General features: G+C 43.0%; 2 protein-coding genes across 2 annotated transcripts; one reads left to right on the top strand and one right to left on the bottom strand.

Moving 5' to 3' along the window:
* Window positions 1-379: 379 nt before the first annotated feature.
* Window positions 380-7795, top strand: wdr13 (WD repeat domain 13). The gene is made up of 10 exons (XM_072367077.1): window positions 380-464; window positions 957-1044; window positions 1170-1401; window positions 1753-1862; window positions 2116-2246; window positions 2338-2645; window positions 5507-5687; window positions 5827-5968; window positions 6103-6221; window positions 6851-7795. The coding sequence occupies exons 2-10, from the start codon at window positions 1004-1006 to the stop codon at window positions 7033-7035; spliced, it is 1449 nt and encodes a 482-aa protein (XP_072223178.1). The 5' UTR covers window positions 380-464; window positions 957-1003; the 3' UTR covers window positions 7036-7795.
* A 3735-nt stretch (window positions 7796-11530) lies between these two features.
* On the bottom strand, window positions 11531-16692 carry LOC140272365 (probable G-protein coupled receptor 173). Its single transcript, XM_072367773.1, has 2 exons — window positions 15679-16692; window positions 11531-14629 (listed from the first exon to the last, which is right to left on the bottom strand). The coding sequence occupies exon 2, from the start codon at window positions 14468-14470 to the stop codon at window positions 13268-13270; it is 1203 nt and encodes a 400-aa protein (XP_072223874.1). The 5' UTR covers window positions 14471-14629; window positions 15679-16692; the 3' UTR covers window positions 11531-13267.
* Between the last annotated feature and the right edge of the window lie 2310 nt (window positions 16693-19002).

The following is a 19002-nucleotide window of genomic DNA, read 5'->3' as shown; positions in this document are numbered from 1 at the left end:
ATTTGTGGAACTCTGCACTTTGTAACTGTGTCCATTTTCTAGTATTAAGTGCATTGTTTTTAATACTTGACTTTCAGTAATATGTTTTTGTAATCAAGTAAATTAAATCACTTCTTTCAAACACTACCATGTAATTTGTTGTCAGAGACTGACTACATGTAAAATCAATCTCTTTGACCCAACCCTCCTAATCTCTCAAATATGAAGGGAAATAAAGATAAGCAAATTATATCAATGCTGTAACGTTTTATAGACTATTGAAAAAAGGGCATTTCTAGCAGTGGTGTGTTTGGAACTTCAATCTAATCAAACTGTGGTTGGATGTTCATTGTGACATACGGTGTCGGGTAAATGCTCTTGATTTCGTCACCAGCATTCAAGCGACCTCGCAGCCAGCGTGTTGGTTGGTCACGCAGGTCATGTGACCTAACAGGAAACGCAGCGATGGAGAAAAGCTAAGGAAGGTGAGTCGTTTTCAAATGTATTTCTATTTGTTTTTTCGTCTCATTACCACAATGTATGATTAATATAGGTGTATGAAGCTGCGAAATGTTACACTACCCGTTTGTTTTGAACAATTTGCTGAAAACAGAATTTTTGTGAAAGATGTTGTGGCTAACTTGCTAGTTGATGTTAGCTAGCTATGCGACTGTCAAGTAGGCTTTTCTGCTCTGCGCGTTGCGAGAGTAAAAAAAACGCATTCTATAGCTCCATTTGGCTATTTCGGTTCACTTTAATCTTCTATGAAGAAAAACGTATATTTCTAAACATAGCTCTGTAACAGCGCCCTGTGGTGCAGTAGGTTCTGTATCATCACCTGATTCAACGCTGAGGATGGGGAGATGATTAATTTATATCAGTGTCAAGTCCATGTTTGCTCATCTGTGTACTCGTATAGCTAATAAAGGGATAATTTATTTTCTTAAATCTGTGGTGGATGCTGTGCATTTTCACAGGACTCTGCCCTGGCAGTGGCTCCCTCTTTACCCTGAGTGCTTGTGGAATGGCAGCAGTTTGGCAGCAGGTTTTGGCAGTGGACGCAAGGTGAGACCCAGCCCTGCAACTGGCTTTAAGAGTCAAAACTGATGAGGAAAACATTCAAACGTGTAGTTACGTCAGGATCTTTTGTGAGTTCTTATGTGCTTTGTCGCTTTTTTTCTCCTGTCCAGGTATAATGCTTACCGCACGCCTACGTTCCCACAGTTCCGAACACAGTACATCCGCCGACGCAGCCAGCTGCTCAGAGAGAACGCCAAGTGTGGCTTTGAGCCCGGGCTGCGCAGGCAGTACCTGAAGCTGCGCAGTCAGCTGTTGGCCTTGCGCTACGGGCCCCTGTCTGAGCAGAGCAGCTTCAGGGCCAGCAGTGTGCGCAGCTCCCGCACCACACTGGACCGCATGGAGGTCAGACTCAAAGAACCAGAAAGACCAGGAAAGATAGGCAAGATGTGTCTTTACTGATTTGGAGATTTGAAAATATCTGAAAGCTGAGAAGAAAACATAGGATCCAACAAAGAAGTGCCAAGCAACACTTTGGTTGTCGTTCACATTAAGCTGAGCAGCTTGGTTGAAATGGCTGGCATTGCCCACGTATATGGGCAGTATCATTAACTTAAGATGCATGATAATTCCAATAACTTTTAAAAGTGTATGAATGGCTTTTTTAAAGATTATTTATGGGACCAATTCTCTCTTCACTTGTACTCATTCCTTTGAGGTTCTTTCTTCCCTGTGGCTCCTCTCCCTCCTTGGCAGGACTTTGAGGAAGACCCTCGCGCCCAAGGGGCTCGCGGCCATCGTCGGTCTGTCAGCAGAGGCTCCTACCAGCTACAGGCCCAGATGAACCGAGCCGTCTATGATGAGAGGTAAGCTAAAGAGACCGAAACATACATGCTCTCTGTTCATCCAGCCCCTTTCCTTATTACCTTGAGCCACTGAATTATTTTTTATTCATTCCTCAGATGAGCTGCAGTGCTTTAAGGGATTTACTGATTGTAATGCTGGTGTGGATGCACTTAGTAATGATCAAATCTCTTATGTTGAGTTGTCAGCTGTAGTACAGGGTTGTGAGATATTGATTTTATGCTCACGCGGGTTTTTCTTTATTTCTGACCACAGGCCTCCGGGCAGTTTGGTGCCCACCTCAGTGGCAGAGGCCAGCCGTGCTATGGCAGGGGACACAACCCTGAGTGAAAATTATGCTTTTGCTGGCATGCACCACATATTTGACCAACATGTCGACTCTGCCGGTATTTAATTAGATTTTTAATTATTTAATTATTTTTTTATAATCCACTTTTAACATAATTCTGTCTTCTTCCACTTGTTTTTTTTTTTAAGTTCCACGGCTACAGTTCGCCAATGATGACAAGCACCTCCTTGCTTGCTGCTCATTGGATGGCACGCTGTCCATTATGACGTTGTCCCCACCTCCTCCCAGTGTCAAGGTGACCCTGAAAGGGCACGGAGGTCCCGTCACAGATTTTGCCTGGTCCCTGAGCAATGACATCATTGTGTCGACATCATTAGATGGGACTCTGCGCATCTGGAACACCGAGGATGGCCGGTGCATCCGAGAAGTCAGAGACCCAGAATCCAGCGAGCTGCTTTGCTGCACCTTCCAGCCCATGAATAATAACCTTACAGTGGTGAGGCCCCTTTTGACTCATTTATCATGTTTGCAGCACAAAAAAAGGAAGGGTATGCCTAACATGCATTACTGTTAGGTGTGATATGAATCAGCTTACATTGGTTAATAAACATAAAATGGCTGTCGTGTGTCAGATAAGCCTGTCGTAAAAATTAAGTTATCAGTTTATTGGATCATAATAAAAACCTATGGAGTGAAATTTCCCCTTAAAATGGCTACAAATGTGTATTACGCAATTTGTGAGCGTGTACGACAGTTTGTGAGTAACTTCGGGTACTTGCAAATGTGTGTTCAAGTCCTGCACAAACAATATTATCATCGGAACACTTTTGCCCTCAGCCCCACAGATACGATGATTTTCGGTTCCAAAAGCTTCTTGTGCATACAAATTGTTAAAGGCATGCGCACCATGTCCTGACGTGCACGGATCAGCATGTGGAGACTCCTGTCACACCCTCACAGCTCCTCAAGAACCCACAAGTACATGCTGCATTTAAGTGCTGGTGGAGAGCTGGGTATTCTGGGTTTGAGCGTTATTTCCCTCTATAGTTTTTCTTGAAGTGGGCAGAAACGTTTTTCTACCGAAACATCGTAGCTCATTGGCTCTTGATTATAACGCATAGGCCTACATTTACACGACCCTAAATTGGATTAAGCGGGTACAGAAAATGTATGTATGTTATGCGTCTCACCATGCTGCCACACGAGGGCAGATCCCTCACCAATGGAGGTGTAACTCATAGCTGAAATATCACCGATTCATCCTGCGCCAACCAGAGCCTATAAAGTCTGAATATTTATCGTCACAAAGATGGCTCTCTTATAATCTAGTTCACCCAGTTGAACCATTAACAGGCCATAATAACAAAACCTATTGCTATCACTGTAACAAACATTAAGGCTACTCACCACATTGTTATAGAACGCTTTAACATGTGATGACGATTGAAATGTCTATAAATGATGTCATATTTGCTTATATCTGTTCCGTCACCACTGATGTTGGATGGAATATAACACAGATTAGGAAATGAATGAGTCACTGCAGAAAATAACCTGAGTGAGCAGTAAAATAAATGCAGTGTTAATTTGGTCAAAATCAAAAGCGATTTCCATGTCTCCTGCATTATGGGACAGTGTCAGTGATAAATGCTCTTCTTTAGTTTCAATTTAAATGCAAGCCGATTGAGTTTAAAAAAAAAAAGGTGCCGCTGTGTTGGACATAAACAGCAACATCGACGGGTGCCCACTGAGTCGAAATAGACCAGCTTATATCAATTCTCCAAACTGTGCAATTAGCACTTTTCTACCGGCCTTTCTCTATTGCAGAGAAATCGTCTCTATTTCCTTTTTTTTCGGGGGGGGGGGGGTTGTCTTTTCGGGACAGCAACATGATCAATGAAATTTAAAAAAAGAAACTTACAATAGACTTTTTAAACAAGTACATCATTTTAAACCAGAATTTAAGGACGAAGATGACAACAATTGTGTTTCATCCAACGTCGTTGTTGCTCCAGTTCCAGAGAGACGGGCTTGGGCCAGAGGGTGTGAAGCAAGCTCAGCACAGTCAGGCTCCTGTTTGTGCTTACAGCTGACAAAACCTGAACCATAATTCAGAGATAACGGATGCTACAGCAGTGGTTCTAATCTGTTATTGTAAACCAGACTTTTCTCATTAGGCTCTCTGCAGGCTCGCACGAGAAGGACTGTTTTGCACGTTCTGTCACGCTTCTTCACACAAGACACCGATCAGCTGACACTTCATTCATCAGAACAGCAGGTTGTTTGAATGGGGAGGTGTGAAGAACATGGAAATCATTAAGATGCTGCAATTAAGGCACGAGAGGACTGCGATCAGTAAACTGATAGTTGTGAGCGGGAGCGAGCTAATATCTGCCTGCTGTTTATGTCGAGCCGCACACAGCTCCCAAGCTTTTAACTTCATTCCCAAGAAGTGGGTTCAGCTCTGAAAACGTCTCCTCTCGTGATAGCCTAACAGGAAATCATGTAAGCCTCAGAGTCACTCACTGACTTTTAAGAAGACAGTTGAATTAGTGATTTTCTCTGTTATTTGATGGAGTTGACTTTTATTCAACATCAATCAAACCCTTTCTGTGTGGTTATGCTGTCTGACATCAGCTTGCACCGAGTAGTTCTGCGTGACAACATTAAATGTTGTGTCAGTCTGATTTTTGCCGCCTGGATTATTATCAGGACCAGAATTAATAAGAGGGTGCGCTTTTGTTTGCAAGTATTGAGCGACTACAAAAAGCTTTTGAAATGCCTTTGTTTATTGGAGTTATTTCAGGGACGACACGTCGAAACAAAAATAGTTGCAGCTTGAGCAGATTTTTGAACTGAGGTAGATAATATTTAAGTGTCCGTTCAGGTTATGTCAAACAGAGAAAAGGATTATATTAAAGCTGCTGAGAACTCCTTCTGAGGTGAAGCACTGGTTAAACCTGAAAAATACCAAATACCTGCCCTGTCATGCACCTGAGCAGACTCCTTTTACAGCAACACCTGTAAGATAAGGAAACGTCAGCCCTAAAGAACAGAAGCCTTTAGCTTTTTGTAGTTTAATCAAAAGGTACTCCTGAAACCTCATGCAGCCTTTCTCATCCTCTCCTAAGTTCATAGCAACACGTTTTTTTTAAATTCTTAATCTTCTTTTTAAGAGTATACGAAGAAAATGGCACATGCAATGGAAATGATCCCCAGATGGAAGCCTTTTACCTTTGAACTCATGCATGAATGTATACACTGATTAAAATCCTAAAGTTAAATGTCAGCTTTCACAACCAAAACTGCTGCCCTGTGGAAATGATGAAGGTCTTCACTCCTGGTCCCGTGTTCCAGGTGGGAAACAGCAAGCACCACCTGCAGGTGGTTAACATCTCCACTGGGAAGAAGGTGAAGGGGGGCTCCAGTAAGCTGACAGGCCGCGTGCTGTCTCTCTCCTTTGATGCTCCGGGGAGGATCCTTTGGGCTGGCGATGACAGGGGGAGCATCTTCTCCTTCCTCTTTGACATGGCAACAGGTACAGTCACAGCATTTCCATGTGGACATGGGCAGTGTCTCCACTGTCTACATTACAAAGTATAATCAGGTTTTCCACTGAATAATGAGCGAGAACACGGTGGCTGTGCCCCCCTCCACTCTCATCCCCATCCCCACAGGGAAGCTAACCAAAGCCAAGCGCCTGGTGGTGAGTGAAGGCAGCTCCATCTGCAGCATATCTGCTCGGTCTTGGATCAGCCGAGAGGCCAGAGACCCCTCCCTGCTAGTTAACGCCTGTGTCAATAAGCTGCTACTATACAGGTCAGTCTCTTATCGTCAGCCAGGGTTTATTAATAGGCAGTTTTATCTAATCTGTGCATCTAGACCTTGAAGCCTTCATACCCTTCTTAATAATCGTTTTTTACATTCACGTTTTGCCACCTTTACGTTGACAGGGTGGTGGACAACGAAGGAACACTACAACTGAAGAGAAGCTTCCCCATCCAGCATGGATCTCAGCATGTTCATAGTATCTTCTGCCCCCTAATGTCTTTCAGGCAAGGGGCCTGTGTGGGTAAGAAGTCTCAGCATTCCTTCTGTGGTGGCTTTGTGCTCCTGCTGTGGATTCTTTGTGCACCTGCTGTGATATCTGAATAAGAAATTAGACCACAGTGCATTGCTTGCTCTAGGCTATACAGTGTGGGTGAGAGGAAAGACATGCAGGCAAAAATCAGGATGCTGCTTCTTCTGGAGTCAAAAATCGAACTCATTTTCCAGCAACAAAGCAACCTCTCTTTTACAGTAAGCTGCTCACAAGAGACTAATAGAGAGTTGCACTGCTGTAGCTCGGAGCTGCTTGTTTCCAATCAGTCACAAGTTATTTTTTATTCAAGCGTTAGCTTGTTTGAAAAAAGATTGTCTCCAATTTACAGAAAAATCTCTCTCAGAAATATCCTTGACAGTGTTGGAATGGAAAAAAAAACCCTGCAATGTGTGTCTGGTAACTATCTGCGGTGGTTTGTCCAAAATAGCTGTCTTTGATGTTGGTGTGAATCAAAGAGAGATCTAGGAGTAAAACTTTTCTTGTATTTGCACAAGATAAATTGTTGACTCAAAATGAATTTTTTTCAAAGAGACATTTATTTCTCTGGCTGTGCTCTCACTGTTTCACTTCTTCCTTTTGGGCGTCTCCCCCTGCCTCAGTGACTGGCAGCGAGGATGCTTGTGTCTACTTCTTCGACGTCGAACGCAACACCAAGGCCATAGTGAACAAGTTGCAGGGTCACGGGGGACCAGTTTTGGACGTGAGTTTCAACTGTGACGAGAGCTTGCTGGCATCTGCCGATTCCACCGGAATGGTCATCGTCTGGAGGCGGGAGCAGAAGTGACCGGTCCACCAACAGAAGGCTTCCATCCACCGAGCGTAAAATGCCTGCCGCATTTCAGCCGTCCCGTAACAGTGTAGATTTCACTGGAATGTTCACAGGCTGCGTCAAACGTTTAATGTAATGATACTCAAGTGCAATCAAATAGAACATCATCTCGTGTAGGTGAGAAGGATGGCTTAGAAATTCATTGGGTGGGAGGTGAGCTCTGTTCATGTATGAATGTGTGTGTGTGTGTGTGTGTGTGTGTGTGTGTGTGTGTGTGTGTGTGTGCGCGCGCGTGTCTTTATGTGTCAGTACTCCTACAGCTGCTGCTGATAAATGGCTTTTCAGTAAAGAAAGAGCACTGTTACCATGCATGTGTCATGGCTTACCACCAGCTTGTGTGGATATGGTTGAAGAGGATGCAGCATAATCTTACTGAAAAAAGCAACACTTTGTATCACACCGACATTCCCTCTGGCACAGATCTAGTTCACTATTTATGTAACTGTTATTTAAGCAGAGTGATCAAATGTAGTGAAACACCGTTGTTTGCTCTCAGTTGCCTGTTTTTTGCGTTTTCACACCATGTGCATGAAACTGAAGTCAGAATCAGTCATTGGGAAGATCAAACCGATCTCCATTTAAAAAAAAAAAAGAAAAAAAAAAAGAAGTGTGTTTATAAGTATGTGTTTGTACTTATTTGTATGTGTGCACTCTTGTTTATGCTGGTCGCACATTCATATGTGATTTAACACACAATAAACTGCTGTAATTGTCAGTTTTCTCTGTTTCATTTGTAGAACATGTTGAAAACAATTAAAAAAAAAAAAAAAAAAAAAAAGGAGCTCAGAGTATGAAGGTGGTCATAATTTTACACGGAGTTCACTGTTCATCAGTGCTTCAGAGGCATGTAAAAACTCAGTTATGCTCTGAGCAAGGTGACATACCTGTGATGTTATCTTAGATGTTATTTGGTTTTGGGTCGATTAATGTTTGACCCTTTTAGTGTCCTCTGGCTGAGGGGAAGAAAAGAACATTTTCTCTGATGTGTTGCAAAGAACACAACATACATTCAATTTTGCAACATAGTCCCCAAAGGACAAATTACCTTACGTTCCAGCCTGTGTTGCCAAAGGATACCCATCAGTGGTTTTACGGATGCGTTTTGTCAGATAACTTTGAGTGAACTTTGCTAAAAGAATTAAAGACCCCACAGTCAGTAGATGTTGTGACTCTGGTGATTTCCCCCTCAGTGTTCTTGCCTTTGCAAACTCATCAAACCCACTTGAACCTCTTTTACATTTGTTATGTTCTAATTTCTAACTCTTGGTAGGTAAAGTTAAGGTATATAGCAGCTTTACAGGTAGAAACTACAACGTGCCTCTCAGTATGATACAATAAGAGAAGGTGTCTTAAAACACTAAACTAAGATATTGTGCTATTCTGTGTCACATTTCTAAATACTTCCCAACCTGTGTTTTTCATTAAATTACTTTTTGCTTTTTCCCTCAAAAATGAAATTGATAAACAAGGTAATTTTCTATCAAGCCATGTTTTTTTTTAAAAGGTGGGTCAGACTGAATTTCAACTAAACTGAGCAAGTCGAGGGCCTCAAATAGCCATCATACACATATTGTGCTTTTATCATTTTCATGAGGACAGATGTAATCAACAAGACTGTCTGGTCCATTTGATACATTTCATAAGCATTGTCGTTATATATTCAGTGGTTTTTTATTTGCAGTTATAATAATAGTTTCTCAGGGCAGCATACGTCAGTACCAAAGTTACCGATTACATAATTTTCTCAATTTTTTTTCTCACAACAGTTTAAGGGCTTCCAACAGCCATTGGAAATCAAAGCGATAGATCACAAACTAGCTCTGACGTCTTTAGAGATTTCTGTTTTTCCTGAGTCCTGATAAGCCATAAAAGTGATGCATTGGTGTTGTATTGTCAGAATAACGTATTTGTGGGAATGCAAGAAATTATTCTCACAGTGCTGTATCCACACTGTTTGCGCCGTCCCATTGCAAGGGAAAAGAAAGAAAGAATTGGACCATTTTCTATGAGGGTCGCATCTATAATGAATATAATTATAAGCAAATTTATAGGAGACTGAAATTAATTTAAAATACTTCATTAAGTCTTTTCTGTGATTATATATAATGCATGACAACTTTTGAAAGATTTATGAACATGAAACATTATCAGTGCTGAATATACACTATTTTCACTTTGTACAGTCTTTAATGAGCCTTATTGGAAGCTGTCGTCTATGATTAAATTGCAGAAAAAGACTAGACAAACTTCCCTGGGACGCGCTGTTTCAAGGAAGCTGTGCTCTAATGTTTCACATGCAACATTGTCAGGGTCTCTTTATTTTCCTCTTGTGACATCCAGATCTGTTTGAGGGAAAAGTGTAATGAATGGCTGTTGTATGGGAAGGTCATTGTATGTTAGGGGCTTTGTTTGAAACGTGCCGGATAGTTTCTGATAAAACAAAGCAAACTTACGCAACATGAGGTCCACATGAAATCTGTCCGGAGCACTGGGCATTTTCCAAACGTAGGGCGGGTGTGAGTTTTCACAAATGGGTAAGACGGCCTTTACTGTGCTGTATCTTGGAGAAGGAAACTAGAAATAAGTACCTCAATGAAGCTTCAGCATCAGTTCTGAGAAGACAGAGGTGATACAACCTGTTAAACCTGGAAAATCTGGAGGATTGTGCTAATGCTGCCCACAATGGAGTCACCTTTTGCAACAGAGGTGGTCTGAGCGGACTAATAAAGACAATGGAAATCAGCTCTCATTCAAATTCAGAATATAGGCTGATTGTTTAGGAGATTACCTAACCATGGGTGGATTTCAATCAGGCCCTAATTAAAAACACAAACATATAATTTTCTCCCACCTTTTCTTTTTTGTTAGCATGTGTAGTGTAATTATTCAGCACGGCTGGTTACATAAGCTTTGCATAGAATTTGTATGATTTTTTTATACCTCAAAGCTGGAAAATTCAGTACATCCTGTTGTATCCTATTAATGCTTTTGTGTTCTATACATTCTAGGAAAATTAACCCTCACTCACTTAGATCACCAGTGTTACAAAAGATTTAGTTGTTTGCCTTCATACTTGAAAATTTGTCCTTTATTCATCCAAATATTGTTTGAGAAATACCTCAACAGAATCACGAGAATACACTCTGAGGCATCCAGAGGGTCCAAATCTGTATGAGACTCCTCTAATCAGTGTCTGAAGAGTCTCCTACTTTGTAGAGTTTTGACCCCTCTGATCCTCTTTCCCTCCTTAGTATGATAAGCGGTGAACCACTGTCTCACACTCATATGGAAATACTTCCCCCACTGATCACTAACCCCCTTCTTTATTTTTGCTCTTCTATATCAAAGCTTTTAATTCTGAAATGCTCTGGGTTGGCTTACCATCTCAGACAGTCCCTTTATATATAAGCTCACCATGTACTGGTATATCAAGTCACATCTCACTACAACAAACCTTACAGGAATTTAAATGATTTTGTCATTGATATCTCAGAATAGTCATGCAGCTTGTCAGTTTTAAAGGATAACATGCAAATTTCTCTGTACAAAAATGTTTTCATCTGCTATTTAAGAAGCTGGTAGAAAGTTTCTTTCATAGACATGATTTTCACAGTCATCGTTTTTCAGTCTCACTCTCGATTAAATGTTAATAGAGTCATGCCATCACACATCAAAGTTCTGCCTCTCCGCATCAGCATCAAGTTCAAGCGGCAGATGCTGATGATGATAAACTTCACAGGAGACTCTTTTGAGTTTTGTCACAACCATCCACGGCCACTAGTATGTTTATGCTGGTTTCATGCTACATTTAATTTTCCCTGCATATGATTTGTGTGTACTTTGGCTTATGGAGCAAAGCTGTATAATGTGCAGATAGAAGCTACACTGCTTTCCTCTTACAAATAAAAAGCTGATCAATCCAATACACTTTTGGGCCCACATAATTGCTTATTTCGCTATAACAGGCGTTGCTCAGTCAGTATGTTGACTTTGTGACTGTTTACTGTGTCGCTGTAACACTACGTTTTACGAAGTTAAACGACTACTATAGAGCAGAACCTTAAGAAATTGTTTAAATTAAATCTTGTAAAGATAGATACATAGATAGATAGTCTGATTGGAAGGTATTGTGTCTCTTCGGTATCTTTTCATGTGTCTGTATTTATAGACCTTATATCTCAATAGATATGAAATGTTGGCACTGGCAGAATAAATCACAAACCTTTAGAATTTACAGCAGGCGTTGGTCTGAGATCAGCTGGAAGTCCAAAGATGACTTCTTCAGTTCATAGTGACAAAGATTGACTGATGTGTCATGAATGCAGCTGTTTTGTACATGTTCAGGAGTTAGAATGCATATGGGAGGTCATTTGTTGTAAAAGCTCCTGTGAAGCCATGTCTCTGTCCAGGCAGTTCATAACTCACAAAGCATCAAAAGTAGAGTCTTTATTGATGAGTGGGCAAAAGAACCACCTCAGTTAAACTGTACAGTTACAGAATATCATCTCGCGAAGGAATGCCAGACGTAAAAATGATGAACCTCTGTTCACTTTTCACTTCATCTTTCCATATCAACATCTGTACAAGTTGTAATACCCAGTCTTGAATCTATGAAACGCAGTGGAATGCATGCTAGTACAGTATGATGCAGTGCAAGTGTCCACATTTAGAAAATTGACTGCACGTATATATCTATGCCTAATGTACTGTATGTCAGACATTGCATTACATGAATCTTAATTTGGAGAAATAATTCAGTGTAGTCTAAGCCAGCTTCCATCCACTGGCCTGAAGTTGGAGTTTTGATTTTAAAGCCTACTGTGATCCAGACACTCAATTGGTGACATTTATGTTTCCATTTAACAGTAAGGGCCACTTCTTTTCCTCTTTTGGTTGATTTCTGGAGAGAGCATACAGTGACAGTTCAGTACTTTAAAACATTCCTAAGACCGTCATTTGCAAACAAATGTACATTTGCAAATGCACATGATTTTTTTTTCAGATGATGTAAAAGATTTACATCATCGTTCAAGTTATTAAATCCTATGGCCTGTTTGCAATATACAACTGTTACATTACCATTTCATTATCCATCTGTATTTCACATTTACTTGAACATACGCATTAAAGAAAAAAAATCACACCACATTTCCAGCTGCAGAAATCCATTTAAAGGCTCAATTTCCATACGATGATTGCTCAATTTTGCATGATTTTGAGACCACAAAATGAGGCTGCTTTCATATTGACTCAGTATTACTGGATCCCCATTTTATCATCATTATTTCTCTCAATCTCTTTCTACCTTCCTCCCCTCCTGTCCCTCTACTTTTTCCTGTCGCGCACACATACACACAAATGCTATATAAAAACACACAAGCAGGAATGTACATTCCTGTACAGTCTATACAATATGAAATCAAGTCATATTTCAAAATAGTGTCATCTGCTTAACATGTATTGTTTACAAATAAAGCAAAACAGGCAATTTTTTTTTTTTTATGATACAAAGAAACCTGACACGCCCTAAATCAAGTCCAAAAAATCAAGCATGTTAGGGGCTTCTGGGTTCACAACAGCTATTTAAATGTTTCCAGGGTCATTGGGTCCGCTTAATATTCTACAGTCTCCTTTGAATTACATGAAAAGGCGTCCAGGGTGTTCTATCGCTCCATTCAAACCCTTTGAGTTCTTTGATGTGTTTCAGAGTTTGTAACGCTCAGATCAACACCTTCTATTCACAGTCCACGGCACATTTCTTCAGCGGTTTGCATCTGCTTAGCGCCTTATGTGACACAAACTAGTACTCAGTTGAAAGCTCCGGGGCGTGTGCACATCTGAAATAAGGCAACGATATTTTAAAATGGCATCTGTCGCACTTAACTGGATCAGTGATTGTTGTGATCTTTTCATCTATGAATCATACGTTACAACATCACAAATTCAAACCGTTCCAAGTGTTACCAGCGTTTTTCTAATGGCCTGTCCGAACCTTTGCAACTCACACATTTATTCAAAATATCCACATTCTTCATACATTGGCACTGTGCCTGCATTTATTAGCAAAAAGGTGATTTTGCTGTGCAAAACGACAAGAGACACTGACATTTAAACCAAGTGCATTACATCACTTCTGTAAATTTCCCTTTAAAAACTGAAACATTCCCTTCATTAACCTCACTTCTTCTCACATAATGCAGTAGGCCTCATCCTGTGGGAGGTGTTGTTTAGTCCTCCAGTAAGTGGGCAAGTGAGCTCTTAGGACTTTCCTCAGGTCCTCGTTAAGCAGGAGACAGAAGATGGGGTTGACTCCGGCCTGGGCGAAGCTCATCCACACCGTGATGGAAAGGTATCTATGAGGGATCGTGCAGGACTTGACAAATACCCTCCAGAAGCAGGCCACAATGTAGGGTGCCCAGAGGACCAGGAAAAGCAGGGTGATGGTATAGAACATTCTGCCGAGCCTCCTCTCTGACCTCACCTCCTCCATCCCCAGCAGCCGCCGGTGCTGATTGTGTAAATTCTGCCTGATTCCCAACAGAGTGGGTGGCATGGGACCACGACCGAACCCTGCAATCCAGTTGGCAGCAGCTTGACCTGTGGCCCCAGGACCATGGAAGGTCCAGTTCTGGCTGATAGCTGGCACTAGCTGGACAGGTTTCATCTTGCGGTGTCTGTACTCAAACAGCAGCAGTTTGGCGTAGAAGCCATGAGTGGCCAGGACCACCACAGCCAGCATGAGCATAAAACCCAGGGTGTCATTGGTCTTCAGGTAGCGGTGTTCAAAAATGCACTGATCTTCATCACGGATGAACTTGTAAGTCCCCACATCAAAGACAGGAGGAAACGCCATTGCAACTGCTAGAGTCCATACCATGCAAATGATTGCTGCACAGGTCCAGATGGTCATGCGTTTGGCGTAGAAACGGTGGTGGGCAATGGCAAGGTAGCGAGTGACAGCCACACAAAACAGCATGAAGGCAGCGTGAAAACAAAACAGCACAGCCATGAAAGCCACAACTTTGCAACTCAAGGCACTGTAAGTCCAGGCCGAGCTGTTGTGGACGGAAACCAGCACAAAAGGGAAGCAGGCGGCGGAGCGAACTGCATCGGCCAGGCACAGGTCCAGGAGAAAGAAATAGGGAGCCTTGTGAAGTGTCCTGTCTCGCAGCACCAACATGGAGACCAAGAGGTTGCCTACGAGGCTGACACAAATTATCAACCCCAAGAAGACCAGCTTAAAGTAGGCAGACACATCTGTGGCAGAGATTCCCCCACTGCTGCTGCCATCACTGCTGCTGCTGCTGCCGCCTCTTGCGAGTCCACTCTGAGAAGCCAGCACAGCCAGCAAACTGCCAGGGCCATCGATGGCAAAGCTCTGGTTAGCCATTCTATCAGAAGAGGCTGCCTGATTTGGGCCCCTTATAAACAGTAACGATCCTCCTACTGTTGTTGGCTCCCACGGCTCTCTCGTCTTTACAAGGAGAGGCCGCAAGGATCTTTTCTACAAGACAGAATCATCTCTCCTCTTTGTCCACAGCTTCACCACCTGCGAACAGAGACACACATTTTTGGAGAATGAAAAGCAAGATGTCTGCAATGCTCGTTAAAGCTGTCCACTAAACGGAGACAAAACTTAAATCGGGACAGCGTGGATGTAGAAGTGGTGTGTCAGGCAACACAGTGGAAATCTCTGCCTTCCTGTTTCTCAAACACTGGGATCAGATCAGCAGCTCTACAGTATGCCAGCTCCTTGGCTCTCTCAGTAATTACCTTGCCCGTTGCTAAGATACTACAGCTCACATACTTTGTGCAAGTGTGGGTGTTTGAGTGAATGCATGGGGGTGTACAGGGGGATGGAGCAGACACAGCATAACCAACACTGGGCATGTCCAACAAACAGTAATGTTGTAAATGAGCAAAGAACATTTTATGCCTTCTCTCTGCTTCTGTGTGCTTATGTGTGTGTGTGTGTGTGAGACAGCCAGTTAAAGAGCAGAGGGTGTAATCTGTATCATTCACAACACAGAACAAATATGGTGAATATGACAGCAGAGCAGGCGGCCATTTGGTTTTTATGTCTATGTGTGAAATATGAAGTTTAACTCAACAGGAGGATACAAGGATGGCAGTTGGGCTCAGCGTTAACGCAAGGAGCTTGAAATATGCCTAAATAAAATCATTCTAAATGTGAAAATCTGATCACAAACCAAATTTTAACACCTAAAAACTTGTTTGTGGGTGTGAGATTTGCAAAAAACACACAGTGATGCTGGTTTGGGTGGGCCTTCTCTATGTAGGCCATGAACACAACATGATTTCCTGTCATTGTAATCTTTTTTTTTTCTTTTTTTTTCTAAAAATCATACACAATAGTCCCTTTCCCCCCTTTTGACAAATATATTTCACCTGATCAAATGGCTGCCATGTCAGCAAGGCCTGAAACACAGGGTGGAGTGAAAAACAGATGAACAGGTGTCAAAATCACCTCTGCTGTGTTTTTGTGTATCAGTCTGTGCTTGCGTGTCTATGTGTGTGAGAGAGAAAGATAGAGGGGTGGTGTGTGTGTGTGTGTCTGTGAGGGGGGTGATAACCTACCTTTTATTTCCTCATTTTCCTTTTCTTTTTAGGCTCTGTTCTTCCTCCGCCGTAAAAACTAAAAAAAAAAAAAACTGCTCCCGGTCGCTTTGTTTCACCGTTCCATCAAATCGGGAGGAAACACATATAATAAAGCCTCATCCTCTTGATGTGCTATTGGGCTCAAACAACACCTGTTATGCATAAATCCATCGCGAAGGTAATCGAATTGAGGAACATATGACAAACATGAGACGGCGGAGGACACTGAATAATCAACAGCTGATCAAACAATCCAGGATGAGAGCTCTGATGTTGAGCCACATTTAAGAGATGTTGTGTGTGAGAGGGGGGGGGGGGGGGGGGAGAGAAAAAAAATATCCACCGCCACCCTTTTACAGCTTCACAGGGAGGGATGTGTTCATTTGAATATCATCCGAGAAAACAGATTTTATGTTGTATCACGTCGAGGATGAATCTCCAGAGAGCTGGAAAGACAAGCGATTAAAAACCACATATTTTTCTCTGATCATATATCCAAATGATGTCAGAATCCCAATGCTTACAATAACCCACCCACAATCGTTAGAGAGGAAAAAAAGATCGCGCATCCCCTATATGAACCGTCTTGGCGTGTATATTGGCTAGTGGCACCAGGACAATTAGTCCGAACAGACAAGAGCCTCGATACTTTTCTGTTTTCCATTTTTCCGATAAAAACGCGATTCGTTTGCCCTGAACTGTCAATATGCAGTCTTTGTTGTGCTGTCCTGCGAAGGTGGACTACATCTTAATGGTCCACAATAAAAGCCTCCATGACGGATCAAATATATAAAAAAAAAAAACAGAGAAAATCCAGCGGTGAACGTGGGGGTTTCACCTCGCGGACGTTGTCAAAATCACGCGTTCAAATGAAATGAAAGAAAACAAAAGAAAACAAAAACAGTACTACAGGACCAGGCGAATTATTCCTGAATAATCCCAATTATGGCTGCTTGCGAGGAGGCAGCTCGCTCATTCGCGGAAAGCGTCGGTTTTATTCGGAGGGAGAGACACAGGGCGGGTGGGGAGGGGAGGGCAGAGGGAGGCGGACCTGCTGTGCAGTACTGTGGGCCACGACTTGAAAGCGATGTTTTATTCCAACCGTCTCTCTGGCATCCTGCATGGCGCGCCTGTTTTCTCCTGTATGGGCACAGAGGAGCTCCAGCTGTCAACAAGATGTGTCTTTCACAAGCCTCCCCTCCTCAGAGACGGACTGGGCTGACTGGACCTGAAATGAGTCGCACAGGCCTGACAGGGCCTCAGCAAGGAATTCTGGGTCCTGAGGAGTGATGGCCTCCATTTTGAAGAGGGAAAAAAGGAATTGCTAGAGGACAACTAAGAAACAATTTCATAATAATAATTTTTATGACAATAATAAGTGGAGGACGAATAAGAATGTCACAAATGTCTAGCTCTCGATGCAACACCATCATCACTGATGTTAAATAATGTCAACCATGAAGTCATGAAATCTTGGCCCACACACACACGCAGACAGAAGAAGGAACATTAAAGATGACATCTGTAAGCCAGCGACATATATGCAACTTTCCAGACTGTTACAAATTCACATTTTACAGCTTATTTCGAACATTGGTAGCCAAACTTGTAAATTGGATATCAACATTTCTTCTGCCTACCACAAGAGGGAACTTGTGTACTTATTTGGTGCATGGCATGATAGTACTGTGGTTAGATCTGTTGGATCACGAAGAGAGGCCCTTCTGTGTGGACTTCTTATACCCACATGGGGTGTTTACTGCCTGGCTGGACCTCCGTATCCAGGCCCAGAGAAGGGAGAGGAGACAAAACACTCCTGGTCGTCTCGACCCAGCCTGCTGGCCAGGTTCCTCATCTGCTTCCGGTTCCTCTTCACCCATGTTGGATAATGGTGTAGAACCTGAGTCCATGCAGGTGGACTGCACCAAGCTTACACCCAAAGAGCGAGAGCGCTGCCGTAAAGGGAACCTGTGCATGTACTGTGGGCAAACTGGACATTTTATCTTCCACTGCCCGTTAAAAGATAGGGCTCACCAGTGAGTGAGGAAGTCCTGGTGAGTCACACGGCAGCAAAGTCTTCCTCCTCAAGCTTATGCCCCCTGTTCGAAGTCAAGCTCCTCCTTTCTGGTGGTGCACGCACCCTGCCCACTTTTATATACTCTGGTATAGGTGCCAACATTATGGCCGAGAGCTTAGCCATACAACTGGAACTAAAGAGGATTCCACTTGACACCCCAGTTCTTGCCAAAGCCCTTGATAGCCATCTTCTGGAGACTGTCACTCACCAGACGTCTCCTGTCCACATGCTACTTTCCGGTAACCACCATGAGACGATCTGATTTTACCTCCTGTCATCTTCCAACATTCCACTGAACTTAGTCTACCCTTGGCTCCGTCGACACAGCCTCCACATCGACTGGGCCACAGGGGCCATCCTCGGTTGGAAGAACTCCTGCCACCAGGTCTGCCTTAAAGAGGCCTCCTTACCCCAGCAGACAATGCACTCCAGTTCCTGTCCTGATTTGTCCAGAGTTACTGCCAAGTACCATGACTTCCGGGAGGTGTTCAGTAAGGCTAAGCCGACTTCATTGCCCCCTCATCAGCCTCATGACTGTTCCATTGACCTGATGCCTGGCACTTCACCTCCCAAGGGGCGGCTGTACTCCCTGTCTGGTCCTGAACGAGAGTTCATGGAGTCTTACATAAATTACTCCTTAGCTGCCGGTGTTATCCGACCTTCGTCATCTCCTGCTGGGGCAGGATTCTTCTTTGTGGAGAAGAAGGACAAAACCCTGCACCCCTGCATTGATTACAGGGGAGTTAATGACATTACAATAAAGAACTGGAACCCTTTTCCCCTCATCTCCTCAGCCTTTGAGTTACTTCAAGGGGTCATGATCTTCACCAAGCTCGACCTCCGTAATGCCTACCACCATGTCCGCATCAGAAAGGGGGATGAATGGAAGACTGCTTTTAACACACCCACCGGACATTGTGAATATTTGGTGATGCCATTCGGCCTCACCAATGCTCCGGCAGTTTTCCAGGCCTTGGACAACAACATCCTTGAGACATGATTGACAAGTATGTTTTCATCTATTTAGACAACATCCTCATTTTTTCCAAGTCCCGCGAAGAGCATATTCACCATGTCCAGAGAGTCCTCCAATGCCTGCTGGAGAACTCCCTTTTTGTGAAGGCCGAAAGGTGTGAGTTTCACTCACAGTCTGTGTCATTTCTGGGTTACATTGTGACCCAGGGTCACCTGGAGATGGATCCTGCCAAGGTGGACGCAGTTAGATG

This window comes from Leuresthes tenuis, unplaced genomic scaffold (assembly GCF_036924035.1).
Source record: "Leuresthes tenuis unplaced genomic scaffold, fLeuTen1.0.hap1 SCAF_16, whole genome shotgun sequence".
NCBI lineage: Eukaryota > Metazoa > Chordata > Actinopteri > Atheriniformes > Atherinopsidae > Leuresthes > Leuresthes tenuis.
This window is presented reverse-complemented; position numbering and strand designations above follow the sequence as displayed.

Excerpts from the sequence above, each read along its gene's own strand:
- wdr13 (XM_072367077.1), top strand. The coding sequence starts at position 1,004 with ATGGCAGCAGTTTGGCAGCAGGTTTTGGCAGTGGACGCAAG. Across the intron at positions 1,045-1,169 it reads GTTTTGGCAGTGGACGCAAG|GTATAATGCTTACCGCACGC; the intron begins GTGAGACCCAGC and ends TCTCCTGTCCAG. Across the intron at positions 5,969-6,102 it reads AATAAGCTGCTACTATACAG|GGTGGTGGACAACGAAGGAA; the intron begins GTCAGTCTCTTA and ends TTACGTTGACAG.
- LOC140272365 (XM_072367773.1), bottom strand. The coding sequence starts at position 14,470 with ATGGCTAACCAGAGCTTTGCCATCGATGGCCCTGGCAGTTTGCTGGCT.